The sequence below is a fragment of the Haematobia irritans genome, chromosome 2, assembly GCF_050003625.1.
Source record: "Haematobia irritans isolate KBUSLIRL chromosome 2, ASM5000362v1, whole genome shotgun sequence".
Taxonomy (NCBI): domain Eukaryota; kingdom Metazoa; phylum Arthropoda; class Insecta; order Diptera; family Muscidae; genus Haematobia; species Haematobia irritans.
The window spans coordinates 98483572-98504120 of NC_134398.1; the positions used below are offsets into that span (position 1 = coordinate 98483572).

The 20549-nt window shown below is 39.7% G+C and overlaps 2 protein-coding genes across 2 annotated transcripts; both read left to right on the plus strand.

Moving 5' to 3' along the window:
* The first annotated feature begins 3721 nt into the window (after positions 1–3721).
* Positions 3722–6046, plus strand: LOC142224853 (uncharacterized). The gene has a single exon (XM_075294631.1). The coding sequence runs from the start codon at positions 3722–3724 to the stop codon at positions 6044–6046; it is 2325 nt and encodes a 774-aa protein (XP_075150746.1).
* Positions 6047–6221: 175 nt separating this feature from the next.
* LOC142224855 (uncharacterized) lies at positions 6222–9000 on the plus strand. The gene is made up of 2 exons (XM_075294632.1): positions 6222–8322; positions 8366–9000. Exons 1-2 carry the CDS (start codon positions 6222–6224, stop codon positions 8998–9000), a joined length of 2736 nt encoding a protein of 911 aa, XP_075150747.1.
* The last annotated feature ends 11549 nt before the right edge of the window (positions 9001–20549 follow it).

Below are 20549 nucleotides of genomic sequence, written 5' to 3' on the forward strand. Positions count from 1 at the left end.
GCATTCGGCGAACATTTTGATCCATTCGTACCGGATAATTGGACTTCGGAGTGGAAGAATTGGTTTAACCGGTGTTTTCTTGGTTTTTATTCTACACCCTCAAAAAAAATCGCCTCTCTAACATATGTTCCAAACATATTTTGCAGGAAGCACATATATTATTGGATACTGCCGAAACATTAATATGTTTGTTTTATGTGAACATATAATATGTTTGGAAGCATTTTGAGCCCAAAAACATTATATGCTTGGAAGAATTTTCCCCAAAGAAGATTGTGCTCATTCCCTAACATAATTTTCACTTCCACGAATTTTTTAGTTCTTTTCTGTAATACAAATAATGTTGAAGAAATTATTCAATTTTATAATTTTTTAAAATTTTACCTTTCGCCTGGACGGAGAATCGAACCGACGACCATACAGTTTGTAAGCCAACACACTACCACTGAGCTACGTAGCTGTTATAGTCACCATTAGATAATTATCGTTATAAGTTACATTTATATAGCATAGTTTGCAGCGCCCACGAGCACATGCAAACATAACATTATTTAACAGAAACATACATGTGTTGGCAACGTGGAGCAGTGGTTAGCATGTCTGCCGTACATGCAAAGGGTCGTGGGTTCAATCCCTGCTCCGACCAAACACCAATTTTTTTTTTAATTTACACATTTATATTTATACTATATTAAATTTTTATAATGAAACTTCGAAATGTGGGTTATTAAAGATTTACAGTCAGAAACAGTGCTTGATATAAACGAAATGGACTGAGCTTTTGGCTAAGATATTATTGTTTTATTGCAAAAATAACAATTTTGTAAAAAAAAACTGGTTTTGGTATAAAAGTTTGAAATTTTGGAAGGAATTCAAAAACTCTAACAAAGGTAGAACGTGGGGTCGAGTATAAACATACATAAATAATTTTATAATATACACAAATTAAATAATAATTAGGCTTAAATTAAATAATATTTAGACTTAAGCATATACAATTTTTGGCCTTATCATAAAGCAGTTTCCGAAACAACATATAAGCGGTTTCACAGAAATTGCTCTCTTTTGATTCTCTCGCTGTGTTAATTTGATATCTTTCGTCGACCCTCCCGGTTTTTATCTCTATTTCTTTCTCTATACTCTCTCTCTCTCTCTGTCGCTCTCTGAATAAAATATCACAACATATATATGTTTACTCGAAATTTGTAAATTTATATATGTTTACATTCACACATATAATTTTAATGAAACATGCATGCCCCAAACATAATATATTCTAACATATTAACATATGTGTTCCAAGCATTTAGTGTTAGTTTGAGAACATTACATGTTTGCACTTACATATATTGTGTTTAAAAATTGTGCCCGAAACACATTTTGTTTATATCGAAACATATGAAAAACATATTTTTCTAACAGTGTAGACACAGTCCACCTGACCTGGTCATCCCTCTCACATTAAACTCAAACCAATCAGTTCATCATCCTCAACATCTATTGCATCGTATTATAAGGTAAGTGCAGTGCATTTTCCCTTATAAAGTGAGTTCGCGGTCGGTGCAACAACAAATATAGTGGTCGTCCGTCCATTTAAAGGAAAAAAAGGTTGTTTTACAACGCTACGCGATCGTTTTTTATTGTAAATATTCCTAAAAGTGGTATACAAGTACAGTGATATCAGTGAATATTAGTGTTTTTTTGATTTAAAGTGGTTTATTTGCTAGGGAAATTGTCTCGAAATTTCCGCTGACACATCGAAGTTTCGCCCTCGCGTGGAAGGCCCTCGTTGATGCATACGACAATAAGCGGATTCTAGTTCACAATCAACTCAAGTCTCTTTTTGCAATTTCGGCAGTAGCGGTAGAGACAAGTGCGGGTTTGAAATCGATTCAACGCGGAATCAATGGCTGTCTGTCGGCATTGAATACGTACGAGGTTTCGACCGATAATTGGGACCAGATACTCGTTTTTATTTGCCTTCAACGTTTGCCGCGGATTACACAAACTCTTTGGGAGCAAAGTGTTAGAGACAAATCGGCCCTTTCGTCGTGGGCGGATTTGGACGCTTTTTTGTCCGAAAGAGTTCGTACGTTAATGTGTTTGCATGATTTGCGTGAGGATACGTCTTCGAGGCGTTCTCAGGAGAAGAAGGTCAAAGGTTGTTTTACAACGCTACGCGATCGTTTTTTATTGTAAATATTCCTAAAAGTGGTATACAAGTACAGTGATATCAGTGAATATTAGTGTTTTTTTGATTTAAAGTGGTTTATTTGCTTTTATTGGCGTGAAAATATCGTTTTTCATTGTTTTTAAGTGAATTTTCATTTGCCAACGGCAAAACGCATTAAAGTTTGTTGTTTTTGTATTTCCATTTTGCCGTCTGTTCAAATAATTTCGGAGAGAAATAACTTAAAGTATTTATTTTCACCACTTTCGTACACTAATATTCACTATACACATAAATCACTCTCTTTATTTCGTATATTCACCACTTTTTCGCGTTTTTCTTTGCTGAAATTTAATTAATTTATTTTTATTTCGTTCATTTGCATATTTGAGAACATACAAAAGCTTTTATTTTGTTTTGTTCTCATCAGTGTTGCGCTCTTAGTCGATTGCTATAGTGTAGTGACTAATCGGGCACTTCTCGTACTATCGTGTTATCGGTTATCGATCGTCATTTGAATTCTTAAGGGGGCTATACACTACGTGTAATACCCACATTAGAATTCAAGTTGAATTCAAAGGTTTGAAGATTTCCCGATTGAAGTCGGGGCTTGAATTAATACTCGGTATATTTTGAAACTTTTACGCTCTCACACTGAGAGAAATTATTCGATCATTGAAATATTGGGTAAATTTTGAATATTTATTTGACAGGTATTTATTATTATTGATTTATTTATACTTTTGTTTATTATTATTATTATAATTTTCTTGTGTCAAGCGTTCGGGGGTAATATTTTGTGCACCCTACATTCAGTATTTTCGGTTTCTGGAAACGTTTGATCTTTTGTCGGACTTTCGCGAGTTTGTGGACTCGAATCAGTTTAAAAATCAGAGATAAAGTGCGTTTTGATATTTGAATACGGATTGATTTATTTTGATAGCGAGAATTGTGTTTTTTATTTTGGTCGGAATTTGAGTTACTTTTGCGTATTTTGCTATTGTTATTGAACGGAACCTTGTTTGAGTTTGATAATTTTATTGGCCGTTGGCTATATTGTAATTTCGTATTTGGTTACATTCTTCAATTTGGTAGTTGAACGTAAAGTTAGAATGTCTGTCTCTCCCTTTGATCGCTTTATTCGCGTTTCGGACGCTCTTATTAAATTCCACGCCAGTTTTAATGCCATGGTTAGGTTAGGTTAGGTTATGTGGCAGCCCGATGTATCAGGCTCACTTAGACTATTCAGTCCATTGTGATACCACAGTGGTGAACTTCTCTGTTATCACTGAGTGCTGCCCGATTCCATGTTAAGCTCAATGACAAGGGACCTCCTTTTTATAGCCGAGTCCGAACGGCGTTCCACATTCCAGTGAAACCACTTAGAGAAGCTTTGAAACCCTCAGAAATGTCACCAGCATTACTGAGGTGGGATAATCCACCGCTGAAAAATTTCTTGGTGTTCGGTCGTAGCAGGAATCGAACCCACGACCTTGTGTATGCAAGGCGGGCATGCTAACTATTGCACCACGGTGGCCCCCTTTTAATGCCATGGAAGATGAGGAGTTAGATATCTATAGCCTCGAGATTCGAAGTGAGGAATTGGGAAAGTTGTGGACGAAGGTTCAGGATTGCTTTGAGGAATGCGTAGCTAGTTTACAGGGTGCCGGATCAACGAAAACGAATGATATTGAATCGGTGGACGGGAAGTATGACGCGTCCCATCAGGCATATATGAATTGTTTGTCCGCGATAAATCGAAAATTGGGCCAGTTTCGTCGTTCACGTAGGTCATCGATCACTTCGTCCGTGTCTTCGGTCGATGCAACATCGAGACGGAGTATCGGGTCTCATAAATCGAATAAAGGATCCGAAGCGATTTTGACTAATAACGCGACTTCTTCGATACCGGCTGATCGGGATGAGCAGTCGCTGCGTAATGGCAACGCCGCGTTTAGGGATGAAGTGGCCAGGGGTGGCCCTCCACTTTGTGATATGGTTCACAATTTAGCGTTGCCACCGTGCGATACGGATGTATTTGAGGGCAATTTTCTAGACTGGCCTACGTTCCGGGATTTGTTTCAAGCGGTTTATGTTAACAATTCAAGATTAACGGACGTGGAGCGTTTGTGTCATCTTGTGCGGAAGACCAGTGGCGAAGCTAGGGAAATTGTCTCGAAGTTTCCGCTGACACATCGAAGTTTCGCCCTCGCGTGGAAGGCCCTCGTTGATGCATACGACAATAAGCGGATTCTAGTTCACAATCAACTCAAGTCTCTTTTTGCAATTTCGGCAGTAGCGGTAGAGACAAGTGCGGGTTTGAAATCGATTCAACGTGGAATCAATGGCTGTCTGTCGGCATTGAATACGTACGAGGTTTCGACCGATAATTGGGACCAGATACTCGTTTTTATTTGCCTTCAACGTTTGCCGCGGATTACACAAACTCTTTGGGAGCAAAGTGTTAGAGACAAATCGGCCCTTTCGTCGTGGGCGGATTTGGACGCTTTTTTGTCCGAAAGAGTTCGTACGTTAATGTGTTTGCATTTTGCCAATGCGTCTTCTTCTAAATCGTCACGGGCTGCGTCGGAATATAAGTGCGTTATTTGGCCTAAACATAACCATAGACTTTCGGCTTGCGTTAAATTTGGTAAACTGTCGGTATCGGAACGTTACACGGTGGTGAAACGTAATCGGCTGTGCTTGAATTGCTTAACGAAAGGTCATGAGATGAAGGATTGTCCAAGTAAATATTCGTGTTCGAAATGCAATTCGAGACATCATTCGCTATTGCATCGTGGTTCTACGCCGTCTAATAGCGCGACTTCGGTGATAAGTTCGACCAACACATTGTCGAGTTCAGTGGCTAGTTTTCAACCGAGAACTACGCCTTCGGTTGATCAGCCGCAACCTTCTACCTCGTCGGCATGCCTACCTCGCCAGGCATTTCATACGATGCAAAATAGGGCCGTGCTTCTGGGTACTGCGATGATTAATATCATGCACGATGGGGTTTCATATCCGGCACGCGCTTTGATCGACCCCGCTTCAAAATCTTCGTTTCTGACGGAACGCTTTCGAAATCGGGTGAAACTACCGGTTCACGCGGCTAATGTTACAATTTCGGGGGTAAATAGCTCAATTTCGGCCAAATCGAGTAAAATGTGTAATTTGAGAATCAGATCTCCACTCAACGCGTCGGTTTTGTTGGAAACAACGGCTATAGTGCTCCAATCTATATCCGGGAATTTACCTTCTTTTACGGTTTCGCAGGAAGTGTTATCTCAAATTCCAGATATTCGTTTAGCCGATCCGAATCTTTTCGTGTCGAGACCGGTCGACATTCTACTAGGCGCGGATTTGTATCCGAGAATACTCTTGGAAGTTTGCGTGCAGATTGTGGCTCAATCATTGATAGCACAAATCAGTGTCTTCGGCTGGTTAGTAACAGGTCCGATTGCTACATCGCAAATTCAGACGTTTACGACAACTATAACGGTTAATGAAGAGGAAAGTTTAAATAGAACGCTTTTACGGTTTTGGGAGTTGGAGGAAACTCAACGTAGAGGAATTTTGTCACCCTCCGACAAGTTTTGTGAGGAGAATTACGTTCGGACAACGCGCAGGGATTTAGAAGGTAGATATATAGTTACACTGCCACTCAAGGAGGAGCTCGGTCCTCGTGGATGTTTGGGTGAATCCCGTACGACGGTTTTGAAGCAATTTTATCGTAACGAAGCGTCTTTATTGAGAAGACCGGACGTGAAATCAGTGTATGACAGCGTTGTTAAAGAGTATTTGTATTTGGATCACATGAGGGCAGTATCCGCCATTTCTTCAAGTGATACACTCTCTTCCACGTCATCCGGTCATTAACCTCGAGAAGAAGACTTCCAAACTTCGCGTCGTGTTTAATGCGTCTAACAAAACGTCCAACGGGAATAGTCTTAACGATATTCTTCACGTCGGACCCACTTTGCAGCAGGAGTTAGTCCTTCTTATTGGGCGATGGCGACTATTTAAATACGTGTTCAACTGCGATATTACACAAATGTATAGGCAGATTCGAGTGGACTCTTCTCATGCTCCGTTGCAGAGAATTGTTTTTAGGGATTCTCCGACAAGGACAGTCCAGGACTATGAACTACAAACGGTGACCTTCGGTGTAAATTGTGCACCATATCTCGCGATACGGACACTGTTACAGTTAGCTGAAAATACTGAGAAGGACTTTCCGCTCGCTGCCGATATATTACGTAAATGTATGTACGTTGATGACGTTTTGACCGGAACTCATGACCTTGAAACTGCGATAATGGCTCGGGATCAATTAATCGCGGCGCTTGCGCTTGAACTGCGGAAATGGACATCGAATTATAGAGAAATTTTAGATTCACTACCGCCGGAATATTTGGTTGATGCTCAATTGCTGGCATTTGTCGAGGCTAGCAATTCGAAACCATTGGGTGTGAGATGGAATGCTCAATTGGATGCGTTCTACTTCGCGGTCGAGCCTATAGCGAAAAGGTGTGGATACACTAAACGGGAAGTGTTGTCGGCTATCGCGAAATTATTCGACCCTGTCGGTTGGTTAGGTCCAGTGATAATTGTGGCAAAGATTATCATGCAGAAGGTTTGGCTTTATCGGGTCGGCTGGGATGAAATACTGCCTTCGGCAACGGCATCCGAGTGGGAAAAATTTGTAGATAGTTATCCGGATGTCAATTCGATAAATATTCCTCGGTGGATTCGTTACACACCGTGCACTTCGGCCGAGCTTCACGTATTTTCAGATGCCTCGGTTAAGGCATACGTGGGGGTAGTATATATTCGAGTTTTGGCCCCAAATGGCGAGATTGTCGTTAATTTGCTATCGTGCAAGACGAAAGTTGCTCCGTTGAAATCGGTTTCTTTGCCTCGTTTGGAGCTTTGCGGCGCTGTTTTAGCGTCCGAACTCGCAAAAACGGTCGTTCGGGAGGTCGATATTGATTTTCGTCGAATTTATTGTTGGACGGATTCGACTATAGTTCTGGCCTGGTTAAAAAAGACTCCTTCGACTTGGACATCATTTGTCGCGAATAGGGTATGTCGCATTCAGGAGAACGTCGGTGGTACGAATTGGTATCATGTGAGGTCGGAGGATAATCCTGCTGATCTTGGCAGCCGGGGTGTGTCCCCTTCGAATTTGGCCGCCTCTCGAATTTGGTGGCATGGGCCTCAGTGGCTATCGTGTAGTCAATCGGAATGGCCGGTTCGTGACATATCCTCTTTTGACACCGACGTAGAAATTCGGTCTGTGAAGGCACATGCTTCTTTCTTTAATTCATGCAAGGATGTTCTCGATAGATTTTCTTCTCTGGATAGAGCGTTGCGTGTTATCTCATATGTTATGAGATTCTTTTATCGGACGCATCCCGCTCATAGGCGTGATTGTAGCTATGCGGATCACAGTTTATCATCGTCTGAGATTAGGGCAACTAAAAGTCGCTTGATAGTGCTTGCTCAAAAAGTGAATTATGGTAATGAATATAAGGACTTGATGGATAGGTCTTCGTTAGGTACTGGCAGTTCACTTTTTTCTTTGAACCCGTTCCTTGATGAAATGGGTGTTATGCGGATGCATGGCCGTTTGAGCCGCTCGCCTATTCTCTCGTATTCAGAGCGGCATCCCATAATTTTGCCCTATGGTTGTCGATTCACGAAACTTTTGGTGGAATTCGTTCATTTGATTTCCATTCATGGAGGAAATCAGTTGATGTTGCGCATTCTTCGTATAGAATACTGGATACCTCGTGTGAGAAATCTTATTCGATCGGTTATACATAGGTGTAAACCCTGTCTTCTGGAGAAGAAACGGGTTTGTAGTCAGGTGATGGCTCCTCTTCCTCCGGAAAGAACTGTTCTCGACAGACCTTTTACTACGACTGGCGTAGACTATGCAGGCCCCTTTGAGGTGAAGTCGTTCACCGGACGTTATTGTCGCATAACTAAAGGTTATGTGTGCGTTTTCGTGTGTTTTGCTACTAGGGCGATTCATTTGGAAGCGGTTTCCGACTTGTCGACTGCCGGCTTTCTTGCGGCATTTCATAGGTTTTTTGCTCGTCGGGGTTGTCCTGCGACCATTTTCTCGGACAATGGGACAAATTTTGTCGGTGCGTCGCGTGAGCTTGAACGAAATTTCCGGGATTTCATTAGGGGAAGCAGTGATGTCGTGTCCTCTACGTTTGCACACCAGGGCCTATCGTGGCGATTTATCCCAGCTGGTGCGCCTCATATGGGAAGCTGGGGTGAAGAGTTTTAAGTTGCATTTCAGAAGGCAAGTAGGGAATATTCGTTTCACGTTTGAAGAGTTTTCGACGGTGTTGGGTCGTATTGAGGCTTGTTTGAATTCAAGACCTCTTTGTCCCCAATCGGATATCCCGCAGGAGCTTGACGCTTTGACACCGGGTCATTTTCTTATAGGTGCCCCTCTACTCGCCCCTGCTGAGCCAGTTATAATTGAACAGCCTCTTTCGTTGGTGAATCGGTTTCGTAAAGTACAGGCTCTGGCACAACAGTTTTGTGTTCGTTGGAAAGAGGAATATTTGAAGAATCTGCATATGAGATATAAATGGAAATTTCCTCAGCGCGATGTTATGGTAAATGATCTAGTCGTTATTCGTCATGAACAGCTTCCACCAACTTCTTGGAAATTAGGTCGAGTCGTATCGGTCCACCCGGGCGTAGATGGTCATATTCGCGTCGCGGATGTACGTACGGAGAATGGCGTTGTAAGGCGACCTATAGCTAAGTTGGTCGCATTGACCGACACTTCGGCGAACTCTTTGTAATTCGTATATTTTCTCGCAGTATCATGGAAAATACCTCGTGCTTCGCCGACGACTTGGAAAATTTCGAGGATATTATGGAACAGTCGGATGATGATACTGCGTGCCCTCTCGATATGTCGGCGGTCGAGCAAGCGTTGTTGGAGGAGCCGATTGTGATACCGTCTCCTACCATTCCGGAGATTAAGCTATCGCCCCAGAAAATTGAGAGTCCACCTCCGGTAGTTGTGGAAGAGCCCGTGGTGGCGCCTGCTGTAGTAGAGGCTCCTGGTGTTGTTCGAACTCCTGCTCAATTGGTTTGCAGGGTTTGTGGAGGTCGTCACGCATTGCGGCGGTGTCGGAAGTTCCTCTCTCTTTCGATTGAGAGGCGGATACGTATGGTGGTACGACATCGCTATTGCTACAAATGTTTGGCAGAGACCCACCAGTCGAAGGATTGTCCCAGCCGGCGTAGGTGCCCCAGTTGCTCCCGGGACCACAATGTTTTGTTGCACGATGCGGCTGCGGCGCCTCGAATCGAACGTGGGAGCTCGAGGTCTGCTCAGCGGATTCGTGGTGAGAGCCATACGAATCGTCCGTCCGATCTTGCTGTGGCACGGCCATATTCCGATTTTGGCGGCGTCGGAGTTCTGCCCCTGCAGAATGTCGTTACTCTGGCGCCCAGCCTCGTAGTCCGCGTGTCCCCCCATGGTGTGGGGGGACACGCGATTTAGGTTAGGTTAGGTTAAAGTGGCAGCCCGATTAAGATTCAGGCTCACTTAGACTATTCAGTCCATTGTGATACCACATTAACTAAAAGTACCTATTACATATGGGCACTTCTAGTTTTAACCGCTGAACCTTCTTGATTATTTTTCTTTGTTGAACCAACCAGATTGTTCCAAAAACAGTAGCAGACTGCTTAAGTTAACGTTTTCCAGATCCGCCAGTAAGCTGAAGCTATATGCTCCTAAAAGTTGCTTGCGCTTTACACAAAATGCAGGACACTCACACAAGAGGTGTTTAATTGATTCTTTTTCCTCCGCATCATGACAGCTCATACAATAGTCATTATACTTCGCGCCAATAGTTTTTGCAAAATCGCCTATCAGGCAGCGACCCGTTATAGCAGATATCAGGAGTGATATCTGACGTCTCGAGAACATTAGCATATCTAGTGTGCGGTTTAAGTTGAAATGGGGCCATATTTGCTTGGTGTCGTTACAACCCTTGCAATTCTCCCATCGAACATTTGCCATCATAACAGCCTTCTCACGCAGCATGAGCTTGCAGGTAGCTAGGGGCATACCAACAAATTCTAGTTCCCCTGGAATATGTAAGGTAGTCCCTAGCCTTGCCAACTCATCCGCTTCGCAGTTCCCCGGTATGTTCCTATGGCCAGGCACCCATATTAGGTGAATATTGTACTGCTCAGCCATCTCATTGAGAGATTTGCGGCAGTCGATGGCCGTTTTCGAGTTGAGGAACACAGAGTCCAAGGATTTTATTGCAGGTTGACTGTCTGAGTATATATTAATGCCCACATTTTTTGGAACATTACTTCTCAGCCAATTCGCCACCTCTCTTATTGCTAATATTTCAGCCTGAAAAACACTACAGTGATTAGGTAATCTTTTCGCTATTCGAAGTTCCAGATCATTAGAATATACTCCGAACCCCACTTGTCCATCCAATTTGGAGCCATCAGTGTAGAAATCTATATATTCTTTATTCCCCGGGGTCTGTGTGCACCACGCCTCACTGTTGGGGATTAGAGTCTCAAACTTTTTGTCGAAAAGTGGACTCGCCAAAGTGTAATCCACTACGTTAGGCACATCTGGCATTGTTTTGAGGACAGAACTGTGACCGTAACCTTTTTCCGACCACAGCGATAGTTCGCGCAACCGCACAGCCGTTGTTGCAGCTGACTGTTTGGCCAAAATGTCTAAAGGCAATAGATGCAGCACGACATTAAGGGAATTTGTTCCTGTCTTGCTGAATGCGCCTGAAATACACAAACACGCCATACGCTGAACTTTATCTAAACAAGTCGGTTTCTGAAGTGCCGGCCACCAGACTACAACACCATATAGCATTATAGGTCTAACCACTGCCGTGTATAGCCAATGCACAATTTTTGGTTTCAGTCCCCACTTTTTTCCTATTGCCTTTTTGCACGAGTACAAAGCTACAGTTGCCTTTCTCGCCCTTTCTTCAATATTAAGCTTAAAGTTCAGCTTCCTGTCCAAAATAACGCCAAGGTATTTTGCACATTCACCAAAGGGAATTTCAATACCCCCTAAGGAAATAGGCCTAACCGTGGGAGTTTTGCGATCGTTGCAGTACATGACTAATTCTGTCTTTGCAGGATTTACCCCAAGACCATTGTCTTTCGCCCATTTCTCAGTCATCCGGAGGGCCCTCTGAATAATATCTCTGATTGTGGATGGGAATTTTCCCCTGACTGCCAGAGCCACATCATCTGCGTATGCCACCACTTTTATCCTTTCTTTTTCTAGAGTAACCAGAAGGCTATTTATAGCAACATTCCAAAGAAGAGGTGATAGGACTCCTCCTTGGGGAGTGCCTCTGTTCACATACCTTTGTATGTTTGCTTGTCCTAGTGTGGCTGAAATACGTCTCTTCATTAGCAGTTCGTCTAACAGCCTGAGTATACATGGATCAACATTCAGAGTTGTCAGTCCATTTAATATCGAGCTCGGATGGACATTATTGAACGCCCCTTCGATGTCCAGAAACGCCACGACTGTGTATTCTTTGACAGATAGTGAGCTTTCAATAAAGCTGACTAGTTCATGTAGTGCGGTCTCAGTAGACCTGCCCTTCGAGTATGCATGCTGTCGTTTCGAGAACAAACTTGAATCGATGCTAGTTCTAAGATAAATATCTATCATCCTCTCCAGAGTCTTAAGTAGGAATGAGGATAAGCTGATTGGTCGGAAATCCTTCGCCCTCGAGTGAGAGGCTTTTCCCGCTTTAGGTATGAAAACGACTTTTGTTTCCCTCCACTTTCCTGGGATATATGATAAGTTGATACATCCTTTATATATCACCGACAACCAGGGGATAATTTTGTCAGTTACAGCTTGTAACTCCGCCGGAGTAATTCCATCAGGTCCAGGGGATTTGAATGGTCCAAAGCTATTTAGCGCCCATCTTATTCTAGTTTCCGATACAATTTCCTCGACAGGAAACGACCGCTGAGCAACTGTGGCACCGCCAGTACATGGTTCAACCGTCTGATTTCCAGGAAAATGTGTGTCCAATAGTACCTCCAGCGTCTCCTTACTGGACGTTGTCCAATTGCCCTCCGATGTTTTAATGAAACCTGGAGCGGAGTTGGTGGATGCTAGAACCTTCCGTAGTCTGGAAGCCTCGGACGTATTCTCAATACTGCTGCAGTAAGCATTCCAAGAGTTATGCTGAGCCTTTCTCAGTTCTCGCTTGTATCCTCTCAGATTCTTCTTGTAAGCGTCCCAGTCCTCAGGGGCTCTGGTGGACTTTGCCTTGTTAAAGAGCTTCCTGCAGGATTTCCTCATATTACTTAATTCCGTAGACCACCATGGTGGTCGATGTTTCCCCCTTGGCTTTCCTCTAGGGCATGCAGCTTTCAGTGAGATGTTGAAGGCCTTAGTAATCCGCTCCACTGCGTGTTCGATATCTTGCACATTTCTCATATTTGTCTCTGTTATTTCCGGTATCATCATATTGAACGATTCCCTATACCTATTCCAGTCAGCTTTCCTAACATTTGGCGGAAATATGATCTTGGTGATATGAACATCAAATTTGAAACTGATGTAGCGATGATCTGAGAAGCTGTGTTCACTTAAAACCTGCCACTCAGATATCATTTCATTTAGTTCTTGCGAGGCCAAGGTGATGTCCAAAACCTCTTGCCTGTTTTTAGTGACAAAGGTTGGGACATCTCCCTTGTTGCAAACTACCAGATTAGTACGCAAAATAAACTCTATTAGCGACTCTCCCCTTTCATTAGTATCACTACTTCCCCATATACTATGATGTGCATTCGCATCGCATCCCATAATGAGTTTCGCCTTTGTTTTCAGTGACTCCTCCACTAAGGTCTTAACGGCATATGGAGGCATCTCCCTGTCATGTCCCATGTAGACCGAAGATACCCAATATTTGCATTTGGCTATTTCTAAACTTGCAACGACAGTGTCTGTATTGCACATTGAGGGAAGCAGAAACAAATTGAGCTCGTTTTTAGCAATTATACAGGCTCGATTTACATCATTACCAGTATACTGCAATAGTTTGAACCCCGGAGTACTTAATTCACATATTTTGTTTCTCTAAACATATGGTTCTTGAATAAGAACTATATCTATGTCCCCTTTCATCAGGAGAACTTTTAAGGCAGCATCGAGTCATCAAGAATGTCCTCTTCAGAGATATCGGTGACTCTCGCAATAACCATAGGTTCGACTTTGGTGAGTTCTGAGGCAATAGAAGCCTCCTCACGCATACGGTATCTATCCATGTCTTCAACTTTGGTATCTCCCTCGACTTCGCAAGAGGATCCGCTTACTTCTGATTCAGACAGAGGCTTGTCCATTTCTGAATCCTTTAGCTGATCGTTTTTATACACCTTCATTTGGATATAATGAAAGCCATAACATACACGGCCCTGGGACTTTGCCAGATGTGGCAAAGACTGAGTGTTCAATATAAACACTGCATGCCGTCTTGGTCCATCCACTTCATCCAAACGGCCAACCTTCCAATCAGCTGTTGGAAGATCTGGATTGCATCGTTTCAGTCTATTTAAAATAGATTCAGGGTCAGAAGGGTTTGCAGGTATCCAGGCATGTGCTCTAGGTCTAGCCGGTATGTCTTTCTTCTCGACTAACTCTAGAGCAGCTCCTTCCCAAACTTCACCAATTAGTATCAGAGCAGCTTTAAAACATTCTATGGACCTCTGGTCCTCAAATGCGACTAGCTTAAATCGTCCTTGATACCAACCAGCCTCTTGGTGTCGAGGATCTGGGCCGGGAAACTTTTCCAGTACCTGTGAGTAGACGACAGATAGAGCATTCTCAATTTCCCCCCATTTTTGCTTTGGAACCATACCGTCCAATGCTCCTTTATTAATGATAGCCATCACAAGGCTATCTTTAGCAACTGAGGCAAACGATCTTTGATCCCTTTTGGAGGATGGCAGCTCATCCGGCGATCGTTCCCTTTTTCCAGTCTCAAGAATTCCTTGAGCCCATTTTAAGGAATCGCTTTGTTTAGCCGACAACGTGCTTGGGTCGACTGATCCTAACTTCTTTAGGATAAACAAAGCATTTCTGCGTTCCTTGAATCTCTTTCGTGAGGGATTACCTCCTTTTGATGTCGTTACCTTAGAAAAAGTTCGACTTGTCAGTGTGTCGCCACCTGTCGACCCGTCTACAGGTCGACTAATTGGGCCTAACTCTTGGTCATTGCCCAGATTTATAACTCCAGTCGATACCCGTCCACTGGGCCCTGAAGTTAGCAACCCAGTGGATGACTTGGAATTTCGCTGCATGGTGGCTTAATATCCCACCACACTTGAAATTCGTAGTAGGTACCTATTACTATGAGTTTATCCGCTATTGAAAAAACACGTCCGTTCCGTTCGACGGTTGAATAGGAATCACGCGATTTGGCGACAAAGCCAAATCTGTCGCTCTATGGTCGAGAACTTAGGGCTCCCGGTTACAAATATTGAGGGGGTCCAATTTTGCCGGTTGACAGTTTCGTCCGCTTATGATCCAGAGCAGCGATTGACGTTTACTGCTCGTGTGCACGATCTAGGTCGTGTGTTGACTCCCGCCGAAGCCGTGCCAGAGCGGATCAAGGAATCCTTTTTGGGATTACCTTTGGCAGATCCGCAATTTTACAGAGTGGGACGGGTTGCGATCGTTTTTGGTCCTGAGGTGTATGGGCGAATTATAACACATAGGGTGTATACGTCGCCCGGTCTCCCGGTGGCTCATTACACAATTTTCGGTTGGGTTCTGTCCGGGTTGTGTAACTGGTAGGGTAAATGCGCGAGAGCCCCCCTTTTGGGTTCTAACGGCCCCCTTTTGGCCATCGTTTTATTGTATCTCTTCGCGAGAGCCCCCTTTTTGGGGTTCTAACGGGTCCCCTTTTGACCCATCGATATATTGTCGCGAGAGCCCCCCTTTTGGGTTCTACCAGGTCCCCTTCTGACCTTACGTAATTATTTTTATTAGTTTTTTTTTGTAATCTAGTCTTAGGTTGAATTTGAAAAGTTAATGAATTAATAAATTGGATTTATGGTAAATGAACTGAAGGAAACTCACTTTGCACTGCACTTAGCCTCATTTTGTATTTTAAGTTTAGTTTTAGTTACAACATACCTTGATGTTGCAAGGCGGCCGGCAATGTTTAAGTTCGAGTAAAAATTAATTGGACTTAATAGTGTTCGTTAGAATTTGTATACTACTTTTTGGTACATCCCTGCCAGAGTAGAAATGTCATAATTTGAATATTAATTTATCTTGTCAAAAGCCCCGCCTTCCGCCATCTTGGTTGAGAGCATCTCTCACTTTACTTGATAAGCCAATTGGTGCGGTTGCAAATTTATCCATATCGTTGGAAATTATAGGTAATATTGTTTACCACTACTTATATTAAAAACACCCTTAATAAAACTACCTGCTCTGAATATATATTGAAAATACTAAACTATCGTGTTTTTATTTTTCTTTATATTTCCATACTTTTCGCATTCGGCGAACACATTGGTAGAATGACAATTCTACTTTTTATGCAAAATTTCACGAAAGTCGGTAGTAACCTTTGGCCTCTGTGGTCATATGAGTCTAAATCGGACGAAAGATATATATGGGAGCTATATCTAAATCTGAACCGATTTAGCTGATATTTTGCAAGTTTTTCGAGACTCATAAAATATTCGGATGTACTGAATTTGAAGAGCATCGGTTGATAAATACGCCAATTATGACCAGATCGGGGATAAATATATATGGCAGCTATATCTAAATCTGAACCGATTTTTTCCAAAATCAATAGCGATTGTCTTTGTCCCAAAAAACGACCCTATGCCAAATTTGAGGACGATCGGACTTAAACTGCGACATGTACTTTGCGCACAAAAATACATGAACAGACAGACAGCCAGACGGACATCGCTAAATCCACTCAGAATTTAATTCTAAGACTAAACGATGGGTCTCAGACTTTTCCTTCTTGGCGTTACATACAAATGCACAAACTTATTATACCCTGTACCACAGAGTGGTAGTGTTGTAAATTTTGATTACTTTTGACTACTCGTTACTACTCGTTACTTTTGAATTGAGTACTCGTTACTACTCGTTACTTTTATAAAAAAAAATTAAAAAAGACATTGTGGGCACTTTTTAATAATATCTTCCTCTTTTTTAAATTTAAAAACAGTATAGAAAAGCAAATTACATTATCCAGTTTTATTCTAGTGTTATAAAATGTGGCGTTGTAGATATATGGGTCTCGTTAGAAAAAGATTTTCACCAATCATTCAAATTTTTAGAGCCAATTTCGTATTCACTATTTGGTATTTTTTCGTCAGGGTATATCTAAATGACATTGTGTATTACTGATGCTTGCAATTTGCCAACTTTTTAAATCCACCATTGACAGTGGATGAAAATATTAAGCGGTCATTTTTATCGTGAGACCCAATGTTGAAATTTTCCAAGGGTTTTTGAATAAGCTTGGGTACCTTCTCTGAAAATAATTGGATTGAACCAGCTGAAGTCAACGACATTATTATTCATACTATTCGCATGAGACGTGATCCATGTGATGCTTTAAATTATAGCTCCCATCTACACCCAATGCAAATTTGTTCAAATACAAACGTTTTTAAGAAATCAGATAAAATTTTCACTTTCTTCAAAGGAAGAAGCCATATATTCTTTTCGTGTTATTTTAACTGATAAAACGATTTTCGAAAACTTCAATTAATATTTTCCAAGAAGTCAAGAATTTTACTTCCAAACCGCCAACTTACTTACCGTCAGAAGAAAAAAACTGGCATTGAAGATATTGAGTACTCTTTTACTAGTAACGAGTACTCAAAAAATTAGTCAGTAACGAGTACTTGTAATCAAATACTCGTTACTTTCCCAACACTACAGAGTGGTGAAGGGTATAAAAATACTTACCAATTTATGAATAAACTATACGCTGAGATATAACAAAAATTTTCCAAATTCATCTGGAATTGAATATAAATTTTTTACATCGAATAATAAAAAACTCAATACACTTTCAATTTCAACATATTTTCCTAAATATCCTTAATAACTTTTTTCTAAACTACCGATAAAATATTAATAACTTTCATTTAAAATGTTTAATAAACCAACACCAATATATATCTCAAAAATCCAAAATATTCCATGCCTTTATATTCCCTTGTTGCATACCTACTTAAAAGATGCAACAGCCCACGCCAACGCCAACTATACAACTGAAGCATGCCAAACAAAACCAAGCAAAGCCAAAACATTCCTACAACAACAAAAACACATGTGCCTTTATTGAAAACAACACCTCATCCAGCCAAATAAACCATCCGCAAATAACAAACACACACAAACCACTAAATGAACAAAAATAAAAACAACCCCACGCTCATGTATACACAACAAAACTCAAGTAACATCATCTTTACATTAATCACATTCCACTATGCCGGTAAAGATCTCTGTACTATGCATTAGTTCATCGCATCTGCTGACAATTTACTCTAAGAATAATATTCGTAAAGGCACACCAGTTTATGAACGATGAAACGTTTAACTTAAAATTTGCAAAATTTTCATGAAATGTTATCTACCATTTTTGACGAAAATGTCTATAAATTTAATTGCATGTGAACTAAAAATATTTCATTGGGTAATTTTTTACCAACAATTATTAACTATAGGAATTGTCAGTAAGAAATTGCTATCCACTTTCAAGTTCATTTTTCGTAAAAAAATGTCTTCTCATACAAAGAAATCTTATAGTAAATTGCACTTACTATTTAGAAAATACTTTACATTTCACAAGTAGTTTTATAGCATGACAAACGAATTTTAACTACCAGTTAAGAAATTTTTTAAGGAAATTTCCATCGTATTTTGTAGGTCATGAACTAAACGATTGCTACTTAGAATTTGTAAAATTTCCTTTCGAGTAGTTAATTTTCGTTGAAGATACGAAAAATGAACTAAAAATCTGGAAAATTCTTGTAATAAATTATTGTAAAAATCTTCTTAAATTTACGAGACACTCTTTTTTCTGTGTAGAAAGCTTATCATACATACGAATAACACTTGGCATAGAAAAATATTTTAGTTCATTCGTACTAAGAAGTATTCAATCCTTTCAAAACTTAAGGAAACACACTTGTTAGAATATAGGAAAATTTCCTACATTTCTTTTATCTACATGTAATCGATACCTGTCATCGATGTAATCGATGTGTTTGCGCGTGGGTTGTTTTTTTAGTTGGAATCGCGTTGTTATGGTATACGGAGAGATTGTTAAAAAATAATATTGTAAAATAATATAATAAAAAACAAATAAAATATATAAAATATTTGTAATTTAAATTAGTGATTTGTAATTTAAATTATTCAGTGACGCTAACCTTTAGTGAAAAAATTGGTTTAAGATTTTTTGTTTATATTTGTAGGTATTGAAATTGTAAATGGTGGACAAAATTGCTAGGCAGCAACTTATTCAAAGTGAAAGGTACTAGAAGAAAAAAAATTTTAATATTTCAAGGCCAGTCGATGCTGTTGATTCTAAATAAATATATTTAATATATTAATAAAAACATGTCTTTTATTGAAGAAAAAATTGCTTATATAAATACATAAAATGGTATTTAAAAACGAAGGTAAGCAGTTCTAAATTTGAAGTAACAAGTTTACCACAAATATGTAAGATTTGTCCAAATGAATGAAAAAAAAGTTCAATAAAATCATTCCATGTATGAATTCAATTCAGTTACATTTTTTCATTCTGTAGTATAGTGGTACATAAATATATGAAAATGTTAAATAATATATGAAATGCATTCTACCTAATTTCTACGAAAATCACATCGTGCAAACAAATAAAAATGCCTTTGGCGCTACACGAAGTTCAACTTTCTTCACAATGAGTTCATTTTAACTTAAAGAAGGGGTCACTTTTTTCTGGGTGCTCTTATAAGAAAAAAGTGCGGTATTTTCTGACTTTCTTATACCCGTTACCCACTGTTCTAGTAAAAATTATATGCTGGAGATATTAATACGTAATCTACGATTTAGCACTGTTATTACCTACCTGTTTTCAAATAACTTTAATATAATACAAACCATTGTAATATATACATCCAAAAAACAAACTAGATCACTAAAAAAATTCTGTAGGTGTATTTGAAATTGTATTTGACATTGTGAATCTGCCTTTAACTTCAAATTTCATGTTTTTCAGCTTTACAGAGTAGTTAGTGTAAGAAAAATCGTGTTCACGTTATGCGGTGTTCACGTTACCGCGAACGCACTGTATTTTAGTTAATGGAATTATTATGTTTGGAGAAAGTTTCCTTTACTCTAATAATTTTTTACGTACGTTAGTTAAATAAACTAAAAACGGGGAAAAAATTATACACAATAGAAGCATAAATGTTTACTGAATTCCAATTCTTTCCTTCAAGCTACAAATTTATTTTTCTATAACAAGTGAAAAAAATTAATTACCTCTAATAAATTTTCTTGACTTTTTCGAAAAATATTTACTTATTTTTGTGATATCGGCATGATGTCAGCGTTTGCAATACTGTTTAGTTAAAATTTTCTAAAACTAATCTAAATTTTCTAAAATAACCTAAATTTTTCTTTCTGGTGGGTTCACTGTTTTTTAGTGTAAGAAAATGTAGCAAAAACACCTTGTCTTTTTGCTGTGTTATGGTGCGAATGTTTCATAAAAGAAAAACGCGTAGAAGAACAATCTGGAAGTCACACAAGACCAAAATACCATTACAAAAATTTTCTTATAAGAAGTTGGTTTTGTGTGTTTATTTTTTATTTTTGTTTATTTTATAATATTGAAGTTATTCAATATTAGTTGTATCAGAAAAGACTTTAAAACTGAGCACCTTTGAAAAGTACACATTGACGGAATTTTTTTATTAAGTTTTGTTTATTTTATTCTGTTGTTCAGATTAAATTTTCCTTTTTAACTTTTTTAATAAAATCATTTTAAAACTATAAACCGAAATTTTATTAGTTCTTTCTAAAAGTGATTTTTGTGAAATATATCTTATAAGAAAGAAATTTCTTATATAAATATATATGCTTATAAGAAACTTTTTTCTAATATGCAATAATTGTGTTATACACAAAAAAACTAAAAACCACAAATGAATGAAAAAAAGTTCAATAAAATCATTCCATATATGAATACAATTCAGTTAAATTTTTTCATTCTGTAGTATAGTGGTACATAAATATTGGAAAATGTTAACTAATATATGAAATGCATTCTAC